We start from the raw sequence: 12,392 nt of genomic DNA on the forward strand, positions 1-12,392 counted from the left end.
AAAACGTCACATGTTTAATAAGTATGTAATGCCTTCCTTGCTCTTTCACCTATAAGAAGTTGTCCTTTTCAGAATGTGGACTTTAGCCTGTTCCTTACCTTTTACGTCTCCTATTATGGCTATCAAAATAGTCATAAATACACAGCCTATTTATAGACCAATAGTTTACTGTCACATAAACCAGGGGCTTTCAATCTTTTAAATGCAACAAACCCCCCAAATTCCCCCCAAACTCCCATAATTCACATGGCGTGACGCTATCCCCATCTATAGTTTCTTGACAATCACTGTGAAAAATAATATTGTAAAAGGGTCTAAAATTCTAGGATCTCTAAAATATTCATGTTGCAATTTTTATTAAGTAACATTATTCTAATATTAATGTAAACATTTTGTATACTTTTTCTGCTATTACTGTAATTACTGTATTTTTACACATTATTTACCTGTTTATTTATTTTAATTATTTATATTATTTATTATAATCTACTTTGTCTTAGTTTGTAGTTATTTGATTGTTTAAATAAAAAAATATGTTTAATAAAATGAATAATCAATTTATTTTGTAAAAGATAAATTTTATTTATCATTATCATATCCTATATCCAAATCATATCCAATTTTTTTCCAAACTATATTAAAAATTTACACAGTAACATTTTAGATTGTTTATTTTTATCTTATTGTTTTTTAATTTTACTTTTTATGTATTGTATTAGGTTGTCCTTTAGGGGCCCTTTAATAGTGAGAAAAAGCTTTTTCTTATCTATATCTTAAATATGAATTATTTTTAAAAATGATCTTAAACACGTTTAGGTTTACAATACACAAATACAAAATACAAAATTTAAATAAGTTTTATTAATAAATTAGATATAACTTAAATAAATACTGAAGCGTGTATTAAACAAACTAACATTAGCAGAAAAGTTGACCCCCTTCTTATCAATGTGTAATTCGTACCCTGCCTATACATGTTTATGCTTTTTCTTCAAACATTTCCATACACCCCAGTTTACAAGACCCTTCAATAAGCCACACAAAACATTTTACCAAGCCTTTATTTTCTATTTCAAGTCTAATAGATTTTTTGAAGACTTTTAAACAAGTTACCAAAAGTAATGCCCTTAATGTCACTATTATTGTTTACAATTTTATTACCTATGTATATTTTTTAGACCACATTATGTGCAATGTATATACAGTAAATTTTCTTTTTCTTAAACTCTACTATTTTTTATATATTTTTTTTATATTAATGTTAAGCACCTTGGGTCTGAGAGTAACGCAATTTCGATTCTCTATATGTCTTGTACATGTGGCTGAATTGACAATAAAGCTGACTTTGACTTTGACTAAACGGAGAAAATGTCGTGTTTCTTTATGGAAGTACTTATTCACGTTTGGGCTAAATGACTATGACTAAAAACGAGTAAAACATGATCAACGTTTTATTAACTGGTAGAGCTTGTGTGGTTTCAAGGTGCAGCTTCATTCATTTACACTCATCTGTCGAGCAGACGGGGGCGCTACACCACCGCCTCTTATCGCTCTAACTACAAACAAGACTGATAAAACTTCCCCTAGAATAATGGCGACTTGGGCCAGGTTAGGCGCTACTTTGCGAAGTACAGCCAAAAGTTTCTGGCCTGTCAGAAGTATATTTTACCGTCGTGCTGTTGGAGCGGGTCTGCTGGCCTCTGTTGTAGCAGGAGGATTTATTCACTACAAGAATGACCCGCGATGGAGACTGTGGCCACACATCGTGTACGCGGAGGACGAGAAGGTAAACAAACTTCTCGAAGTAGAGACAACTTTTCACATTACTTTTCAACTTCGGCTGTCGTGTTGTCTGAAAAGTTGAAGACAGAATCACTGCCTGTTTGCTCGTGGGGTTAATAGGGCTTCCGATTGGGTTTAAGTTTTAAAGTTAAAGTGTTTAAATGTGGGGCCAGCGTGTGCTAACAGTTACTAAAACTGGTTTGTCACGACGTGATAAACTTTAAGTTTTAGTTTGTTAAATCATAGTATGTCGTCCTCATGAAATGTTTGATTTACACACATAGTTCGGATAGTATCGCTGATGCCTTCAGGTTGTGGGTGGATCTCTGCGTCAGTTTAATGTCACAGCAAACTTCAGCTACTATGTGTCAGTGTTGTTTCATAATGTGAATGCATTGTTAATAACTCATTATGTGAATAAAGCTGGAAGATATTCAGGATTTACTTTCAAAATAGTACAATGTTTCAGTCAAAGCCATAGATATATTATTAAGGATTTTATTAACTATATATAAAATAATTATTAACTATTTACATGTACATATGTAACTTCCTATAAAAACGTTATTGGTACAGTTTTAATGTATACATACATGCATAAATTGTTGACTTGTATGTATTTACTTGTATGTCATTTGTCCTTTTTGGACTGCTATGCCATCATAAATTGAGAAAATAACCCATTGAAGATGGATTGGCTGTTGTCCGTCGCTTCGGCGGGTTTCAGATAATCAATTATGGTCAATGCAAACAATTATTTTAGATTATTTTTGAGTTTAACATCTGCTGTGCAAGAAAACAAACAATCTGACGTAAGTGAAGTCATCTTTCACTACTGACCTACTGTATTGTTCAATAGAGAAAACATTCACAAGTTCACACGTGACTTTCATTATAAATCTTGGCACAAAAAAAAAATACCAATAAAAAGGCATGAAGCACCAAAGAGAGCCCATATTGCAGTTTATTTTAATACCAATTAGGCTATTGTTGTTCTCTTTGAATTTTCAAATGCACTTTTTCACAAGAGAGGCTAGAAAAAATTATATTTATTATTATTTTTTTATGTTATTCAAATGACCAAATTCTGACTGAGGAAAGCAACTTGTGCTGGCTAGTTTTTTTTGTGTGTGAGTAATAAATAACAATAGGTTACAGTTTGTCATTAAAAACTAATGATATATAATGTCATAAATACACATATATGTATTTCTTTATTCAAAATTTTTAGAAAATATTTGTGGTCCATCAAAAATGTGGTTATAATCACCCCCGACATGCTAAAAAAAAGGAAGTTCCTAAAATATCACTAAAATGCAGTATTTTAAACTAATAATCAAATTAAAAAAATTAGGTAAATAACTGCAAAAAGTAAAAAAAAATAAAAAAATTATTCATAACCACCCCTTTTACCAGGCTGGCTACGGACCTGCTTGAGTATATGTTTGAATATCATCAAAGCATATTTGCCATCATAAAAAATTATTTCAGTTAGTTGACATTGCATTACTTGTATAGTCACATGTACATTTATATACATTTATTTCAGCTGCCTCCATAACAGGACATAAAAATGTATCTAATCTTTGGTAGGTCTTAAAATTCAGGAAATAAAAAACATATCGCATTAACAAAAATAAGTGAGGCATTGGTGAGGTTTGGAGCCTTCAGGTGTGTGTGGGAACAAAACGCCAAGCTGACAGCTAAAGCTTAGCCAAAATTGGGTCATGCAACAAGACACTGATCCCAAGCACATCAGCAAATCTACAACAGAACAGCTGAAAAAGGAAAAAATTACAATATTTCAGTCAAAGTTCAGACCTTATCCTGTCCTAAATGCTGTGGTGGGAGATGTCCAAAAAAAATCCCTCCTCCAGAATGATCTGAGAGGCTCATAAGATCATAGAAAATTAGTTCTTTAAGTAAATAATGTACTATACACAATTTCTTCAGTCATTCAGCATCTAAAAGACCTGACCCTCTACTAAATAATTAAAGCTGTGACAGTTGAGCAAACAAAATGTCCACATGAGTTTTTCTTCTAAATAAGTACTAAATGCAGATTCTGGGTATAGACCATTTTGAGCGATGTAAACAATAACAATGGTCCCAATGTATTTCCTGTTTTACATTTTTGATTTCTATAACTTTCGAGAAACCAAAAAGAGTCACGTATTGATAAATAATGGTTGATTGAATTGTCTCTTGTTACAGTTATGAAATAGTTCGATAATGAGCAGGAAATATTCATGTGCCAATGACATGATCACATTGAAATGGTCCATTAGAAGTGCACCGTTTCTTATTGGAATTTTCAGTGTAAACGCATTACCTGACTAATTTATTCTTGACATACCATATGATAGTGCATAAATAGCACACTGGGATGCAACTAAGCACTTCTAATGTCTCCAAATTGTAAAACCAGTTCAGCTCTAGATCAAATGAGACGGCACATTTCAAGAATGCAACTTATTCTCTCTGTTTTTGTATATCTGTAAAGCAAGAGCAGATCATGGTACCGCAGATGTCCATGAGGCGCCGCCGGTTTAACCAGTTTGCCTCCATGATATATGAGGATGAGCCATACATGACACCCAGAGACTTCCTCCATTCAGTCTTGATGGAGAAAGTGGACCGTAAGTAACGCCACACCAAACAAATGTTCAGTAGAGAACAATGATTAAGCAATATTGTGCATGCATTCCTGTTCCATTGGAATAATAGCTTTAGAGACTAGCTTTATTACTTTCTACTTTAAGAGGGAATTTTTCTTTTTCTCTGAAACATGCATGCTTTAACATTTCAGTTTAAATGTAAGCTCTTATGCAGTCTCTAAAAAAAGTCCCTAAAATGCTGACACCTGCAGTCTTCTCCTCTCTTGCTTAAACTCATTTATGTGAACATGTTTCTGGTTTGAGTGTGCATTCAAGTGGAAATCCTCTTTATGTGGAAGCAATCACCTCTGCCTGTTAGGTCTTGTATTCATAAAGTGAGCTCAGGATCTCTCCAATCTCCACTACGGGCCTCAGAGCTTATTTTTGCCGTTAATTTTCATCATGCTGCAAATCTTTGTTAAAACCATCCTTGATCATCTTCTCTTACAGGCAAACTAAAGAAAAAGGTGTTGACCAAAGCAGTAAGTGCATTTTGTTAGCTTGCATCGATGTTGATTCAAACACATAAGATCTAGTTGACGATCCTGAATGTTGTGTGATTGTTTTGGCGCAATGACGGCTCTGCCTTATCATCCGATTTGTTTGTTGACAGGACTTGGATGAAATGATAAAGGTTGCTTCCAAAGCCGAGGCAGGAAATAACCTGTTCAGAGGAATTGGTGACAAGGGTATATGTTAAACAAACTCATTAAAACAAAATATACTTATGGTTTAAAAAACATGTATTTTTACACGAGTGTTTTAATGAATCATATTAACACTGAATATTAATCTTCTCATTTCAGGGTTGATCTCTTACACTGAGTACCTTTTTCTCCTCACTATTATTACAAGTAAGTATTATCTTTCCATTGAATGTCATTATATAGTTTCCTATCAGTCCCTATAGTCTCATCACTGCTTATAATCCAGTCAAAAATACTGTTAATAATGTAAACAAATTAATTGAATGATTCAAAAGTGGGACTGTTTACTGTAGATCGAATCATAATATGTATTTGTGCCTGTAAAAATTACATTGCAAAAGCCTATTCAAACAAAAATCTGCATGTAGTGTGAATGTGTTGCATGGTTTTATTCAATTCACATACTTAAACACGCATGATGTCCAAGTGAATTCAAAAATGACATTGTTTATTTTGCTTTTTAATTAATCTCAAAAACACTTAACAATAAAAGATTGCATCAACTTTGAAATGTAGAACATTAGAAGAAAATACAGGAATGACCTTACGTTATATAAATATATTTAAAAGATTTGTTGTTTTTTGGTGCCCATTAAAGATGTTTATTTTGCTAGCCCCTTCCTTAATGTTCTGTTTCAGTGGACTATATGCACAACTAGTGTTTTTCAGCCAATGATGAACTGCCGGTGAAAGTTTTATGTGACTATTTTCAATTTCATAAGGTTCCTTTTACAGCATCGATGTTTTTACTATACATTCAGTTAAATAGACCTAAGCATTCATTTAGTTGTTAAAGTGCAGGTGCCGTCATTAGCAGCAGGCTAATGCAGAAACTCCATTGAAAATGTATTTCTTCTTTGGTCTAATACCCACTTTATATCGTATCTCAGCAGTGAAGATCACTGTTTTTTTTTCTTTTGAAGAAATTAGATCTTGAACACAGCTATTTTTGTAGGGGATGACAATTAACTGGAAAGCCCTGGGGCTGGCTGACTGAAATGAAAAGTCCGTGTGCATATACCCCATTGAAAGTACATCAGCATACCAAAATAAAAGTCTCAGCAACTTCTGCTTCATGGGGAATTTAAACATCTTCTATCCCACGTTTTATGTATAAAACAAGATATTTATTAGATCATTTACACACAGTCCATCAAAATAAAACAATACTTTTCACTATAATAAAATACACTTATCAAACGAATAATAGTTAATAATAAATCAAATTATTAAAACTTTAATATCCAATTTTTGTTATGATTTAAACAGCAATTACACAAAAAATGACAAATAAATAGATTTTCTTCACTTTTTTTAACTTAACACATTGTCCCACAATTCACAACAGCAAAAAGCAGGGGAAAAATCCTTTCATGCTTTAGCATCAGAATTAATTGTATTTAACTGCTAGAATACAGTCAGAAGAGCCTTTATAAATCTAAGTCTTGTTTGTTAGAGTAGATCTGTACTGGAAAGATCAGACATTATAACGGTTAGATTTTAGATGTATAGTTTTCCAAATTATATATATATATATATATATATATATATATATATATATATATATATATATATATATATATATATATATATATATATATATATATATATATATATATATATATATATATATATATATATATATATATATATATATACACACACACACACACACACACACACACACACACACACACACACCTATATATTGTACATGTGCATGTTCACCCATTACTTGCTGTGAAACTGTACACGAGCGCACTGTAGTTATCATTACACTACAATTATATCACAGTTATATTTATGATATTGACTGACACGATAAGCAGGTGCATTATGCTCATCGGTCTTCCCTTCCTTGTAGCAACATGCTTGGTGTGTTTGCTTGCCTGAGGGGTCACAGATTATTCCAGAAAGCCATTATGCAGTTGCTTTAATCAGTTTAACTGCGTTGTGATTCCAGAATCTGACACAGGATTTCATATTGCTTTCAAAATGCTTGATATTGATGGCAGTGAGACTGTGGACAAGCTGGAATTTCAGAAGGTATGCCATGTGTTCTCCTTCACGCTTCAAACAATACCAAGCGCAAATGTCATTTTAAAATGTTTTAAATGTTAATGTTTATAACTGTATGAAGATACGCAGATGTAAGAAAGTTCCACAGACTGGACTTGTATGGATTGTGTAAGTTACACTGTCATTAGGGTCTGTCTGCTTTGTTTGTTTCTGTTATTGCTGGCATGAGATGAGGCCGATGCTCTGCAGGTATGTGGGAATGGTCGATGCATGAATCGTGCATGATAGGAGCATCAGAACACAGTACATGAATTGGCAGAGTTCAGTTTGATTTAGAGCAGGGGTCACCAATCTTGGTCTAGAAGGGCCGGTGTCCCTGCAGGGTTTCGCTCCAACTTGCCTCAGCACACCTGCCTGGATGTCTCAAATATACCTAGTAAGACCTTGATTAGCTTGTTCAGGTGTGTTTGATTAAGGTTGGAGCTAAAATCTGCAGGACACCGGCCCTCCAGGAACAAGTTTGGTGACCCCTGATTTAGAGGATTATGTTGAGTCCGTTCTCAGTGTGAGATGTGTTGGAAGTGCAGATGATTCAACACAAGCTTGAAAACAACTATTTGAATAGACGGATTGTTTTTCTTTAGAGCAGATCTACATCCCGTCACCCCATAACACATGAATAAGTGCACAAATATGAGACCCTGTGTATCTTGTCCAGAAGTCTATTGACTTCACTCTCTTTTTGTTTGAAGCTGAAGAAAGTAAATGGACCAAAGAAAGAGCTACTAAGGCAGGGTGGGACAGAGGTGTGTTTGTTCAGCAAATATATAGCGAATCAAATGTTATGTGAAAATCAGAATGTTGTTTTTCTTTCATATTATCTGTAGAAACACTACTGTTTGTGTCATATCAAGAGTGTTTTCTTTATCTTTTCAGGTTTCAGACAATGTCGATGAGGTTGACACTACACTACAAGTGTTCTTCTTCGGAAAAGATGGCAATAAAAAACTCCAGTACAAAGATTTCTGCAGGTAAAGGGACCCAACTTTAAATACACACAACCTGTGGTTACATTAACATGTTTAGATGTCTGTGGAATTAGAATAGTTTGCCATTTTTCTTAGGTGTGGTTTATTTATAAACTAATTTCAAAAGGATCACGTGCATAGATGGATCACGGCTGGTCCCGCATCAGCTAACACGATGTGCCAGTCAGACGAATCCTAACTCACTTACTTTAGTCATCTTCGTTTTGAAGAATCCCCCCTTCCACCCCTACTCCTCCTCCCTTTCTTCAGATTTGCCAGCAAGAACGTCACTGGTTTGAGTCTTGCATGGGTTTTCCTTGGGTTCCTCCCACCGTCCAAAGACTAACTCTTTTAGCAATTCCTAACTCATTAACCCTAACAAACAGGAGTTCTCGAGACCTACCTGAACTCCTCTCTTGCCCTTCAAATGGGAGGGAGCCCCAGGCTCAAGGATATTCTGAGCTCAAGGCACTTTCCCAGTGCAGCATGCCAAACATGCTTCATTATCTATCATCAGCTAAGTGTGAACACTTGAGACTGTAGTATTGTTAGGGGTGAGCAGATATGCTGAGCAACAATCTGCAGCCTTTACTATGGTGTTTCTGTTCACTTGTTTGTTTTGTCTGTGTATGGTACAAAGAGAACATCCCTACCAATGTTTCCATCCAAAGATGTGAATTAAACTTGCATGCAAAACTGAAATATTGCACAAAACATGTGTGAATAAAGCACTGTTTTCATCCATTAAGTCAAAGAGAATAAAATCATAACTTTCTGATAAACTAGCGCTAAATATAAAAAAAACAAAAATGCGATTTGCTGCAGTAGGAGAAGCCACTGTGCAGGCCTTTTCTTAATAAAATAAAATACTTCAATGAGCCTCACAAAGACAAGCATCTTATGCTCACCAAGGCTGCATTTATTCAATATGAAACAGTAAAGTTATGAAATATTAACATGTAAGATAACCCCCCCCCCCCCCCCCCCAACGATTAAAAAAGCTGAATGCAAGTATTAATTCATGTCAAATGTTATGATCTTGTGTAGGTTTATGGAAGATCTGCAGGCAGAGGTGCAAGAGGTTGAGTTCACGCAGTTTTCTAAAGGAATGAAGACCATGAGGAGGGAGGATTTTGCTGAATGGCTGCTTCATTTCACTAATGAAGAGGACAACGAGGCATACCAGGACAACATGAGGAAGAGAATCCCCACAGGACAGGTGATTTTTAGATTTTTAGACAAGTAAGTGGCTAAGAAAAAGTGATTTGTGGCACAGAGGTGGACAAACTGCACTGTGCATCAGTCAAACATATCTGATCTGCTCTGATCTGATCATTAAAAGAACTTGTTGACCTGGCCTGAATTAAGAGTAGATTATTGTACATTTTAATTAAATTAGTTTGAAAATGTAAAAGTAGATGGTATTTGTATTGTACTAAGTGTTTTTGACATCAATGCATATTTGTAGCATCCTATAGCAGTATTATAATTCAGTTATTATGAAAGTAAAGTGGCATTTTTTGTTTTTGTCAGAGCATCACCTTTGATGAATTTAAAGAGTTCTGTCTCTTTACCTACCATCTGGAGGACTTCGCCATCTCGGTCAAGATGAGTATTGATGCCAGCAAGCCAATAGGATTGGGTAAGACTGATCTGGATGCCAATAGTTATTTAACTTTTTACGAATGGCTAATTGATTGTCTTTAATACAGTATGTAGCAGGACATTGTTGATTGAGTCATTGAAATGCATTGCACTCTCGGTCTCTCTGTTGCTCCTTAGCTCAGTTTAAGCGAGCGGTGATGATCGCGACAGGTCATGAACTTTCAGACAACGTTTTAGACACAGTTTTCAAGCTCTTTGACATGGATGGAGATGACTGTCTGAGCCATAAAGAGTTCCTCGCTGTGATGAAAGACAGAGTACATCGTGGACTGAGGGTGAGGAAAGCCTTTTAATTAATTATTATTTATTCAATTCAATGATTTTGTTTAGTTATTTGACAACGTTGAACCATTAACCAATTAATTAACACCATTAGCATTAAAACGCATAAATCCTAATGACTGTCAACAACAATATAGACATATGGACATTAATTTGATTATTAGGCTTTGATTATTAGAATAATTGTTATTAGGCTTTGTGATTGTGTATTAAGTGGCTCTGCGCAGTAAATATTAGGCTAATTGTCATTTGTTCCTGTGTGTTGCATAGGTTCAGCCCCAGTATGGTGTTTCGGGTTATTGGAAATGTGTGAAAAGGGAGACATTGGAAGGAGCTCAAGAGGCTCTCCGTAAAAACGGCAGTCCTATCTGACACTAGAAGAGTGTCTGGCTAGTGAAATGTGGTATACTTCTGGAAAAGAGTATGATACGCAGTTAATTACCTAAAAGAAGCAGGTCTTGATAATTGCACTGTCATTTTCCATTAAAAAGTTTACATGGGTACAAAGATATTTGCTTAAAGATTGACATTGCCGTTGGCCCAAAACATATTAAATGTGTAAAATAAAAATAATCATAATTGAATAATATTGTGGTGATAAGCACTATTGGAAATATGGGGATTTTTCATTCTTGAATTTGTGAAATACTGTAGTCTGTGACCACTCCAGCAAGATTACACTGTCACTTCATCATTTCATAGGAAGCAAGTTTATCGTATTTAGCCTCTATTTTATTTGGAGTGGGTGGTGTTTTAAATCCTTTTTTGTAAAGCATTTTGTGAAGATAACACCATGTGAGACATGGAAATGTGCAGTGCTGATGGTCCTCCAGGAACATGGTTGAAAACCACTGGTTTAGAGCACTTTCGTGCTAGTTTTGTGACTGAACAAATGTGCAATTCCATTTTAAGTGAGCTCATTGTAAAACAGAGGTTTTCCCACCTTTCTGAGGTTCACTTGTGAAAATGAAAAGACACTGTGAAATACAGTTTTCTTTATTGTAGGGTTCCATGTGAAAGTCCATGTGGTACTTGTGAGGATGGTCTGCTTAAAGCTTGCGGTCACACTAGACTTTGAGCATGCAAAAAGGATGAAGCGACTCTGCTAAAATGAGCAGTGGGCTCTATGCACAGCTAGAGTTTCGTAGCCAACGATAAACTTCCGGTGAAAGCTTTATGTGACTATTTTCAATTTCACAAGTTTGTTTTTACAGCATCAATGTTGTAATGTAATTACAATACATTCAGTTAAATAGCCTTAAGCATTCATTTAGTTATTCAAGCATAAAACGAGATGAAAGTCCATGTAACCACTAGCGCCGTCAGGATCAGCAGGCTGGAGCAGAAATTCCATTGATAATACTAGGGTTAAATAAACTGTCATAAAGGGAAATGGAATTTAATGCAGTGCTACTTATCCGATCTAAGACCTACTTCATGTTGTATGTCTAACAGGCAATTATGTAATAGTTCACCGGAAGCTCTTGGGCTGTCTGGCTGTGCATATAGCTCATTCCTCCATGTTTGAAATTTCTGTACTGAGAGGTCAATTTGGATTTTTTTTATTGGCCTCATGCTTTCACATGATGGGAATTCACAGTTCAGAGTTCATCAAACTTTAATTTTGCTACACAGCGAAATATCTTCACACAGGCTTGCGTTTCTTGCTTAATGCATTCACATGCGTATGAATGGAAGGCAAGTGAACAAACAAGTGTAGTGTGACCAGACTTTGACGCTGTGTAATCTGTTATTTTTGGTTGTGGTGTACCATATACATGTTTTGTTTTTTTTAAGTTTTCAATATAAAAAAAGTACTATGATTTAGGTGGTGGGTAGGAAATGCTAGTAATGCATTATCCCTTCATAAATAAAGTTGAAACAAAAGTGTACAAAATGTGTATGTTTGCATGTTTATAAGTTTACCTTTTCCCTGTTTGTTGTTTTGTAAATGTAAAAAAGGAGCATATTAAGTCTGCATTGTTGCCTTTAAGAATTATTGTTTTGGAATGTAATAGTGCAATCCCCATACAATATGAGTCAAAAGTTTGGAAACGTCAACACTTTTGGCATTCATTTGATCAAAAATACAGTGCAAGATTCTTGTGAAATATATTTTAATTTAAGATGATATTTTCTATTTAATTGTCCTTTAAAATGTAGTTTTTTTCCTGCATTTCAGTATAATTAAATTCAGTGTCATGTGTTCAGACATCAATCTACTACATTGAGCCGCATTTAAGGATCCATTT

At 34.8% G+C, this 12,392-nt stretch overlaps 1 protein-coding gene across 2 annotated transcripts; it reads left to right on the forward strand.

Moving 5' to 3' along the window:
• The first annotated feature begins 1,541 nt into the window (after window positions 1-1,541).
• micu2 (mitochondrial calcium uptake 2) lies at window positions 1,542-12,085 on the forward strand. Of its 2 annotated transcripts, XM_056458111.1 has the most exons (12): window positions 1,543-1,786; window positions 4,286-4,421; window positions 4,890-4,921; window positions 5,053-5,128; window positions 5,246-5,293; window positions 7,110-7,192; window positions 7,918-7,971; window positions 8,102-8,196; window positions 9,241-9,412; window positions 9,727-9,835; window positions 9,976-10,133; window positions 10,411-12,084. In XM_056458111.1, the coding sequence occupies exons 1-12, from the start codon at window positions 1,592-1,594 to the stop codon at window positions 10,510-10,512; spliced, it is 1,260 nt and encodes a 419-aa protein (XP_056314086.1). In that variant the 5' UTR covers window positions 1,543-1,591; the 3' UTR covers window positions 10,513-12,084. The 2 variants fall into 2 exon arrangements, with proteins under 2 accessions (XP_056314087.1, XP_056314086.1); XM_056458112.1 differs by lacking the exon at window positions 7,918-7,971 and having other exon boundaries at window positions 1,542-1,786; window positions 10,411-12,085.
• The last annotated feature ends 307 nt before the right edge of the window (window positions 12,086-12,392 follow it).

This window comes from Danio aesculapii, chromosome 5 (assembly GCF_903798145.1).
Source record: "Danio aesculapii chromosome 5, fDanAes4.1, whole genome shotgun sequence".
Classification (NCBI taxonomy): Eukaryota; Metazoa; Chordata; class Actinopteri; order Cypriniformes; family Danionidae; genus Danio; species Danio aesculapii.

Coding starts and splice junctions, on each gene's coding strand:
- micu2 (XM_056458111.1), top strand. CDS start 1,592: ATGGCGACTTGGGCCAGGTTAGGCGCTACTTTGCGAAGTACAGCCAAA. Junction 4,922..5,052: donor AAAAGGTGTTGACCAAAGCA/GTAAGTGCATTT, acceptor GTTTGTTGACAG/GACTTGGATGAAATGATAAA. Junction 9,836..9,975: donor CAGCAAGCCAATAGGATTGG/GTAAGACTGATC, acceptor GTTGCTCCTTAG/CTCAGTTTAAGCGAGCGGTG.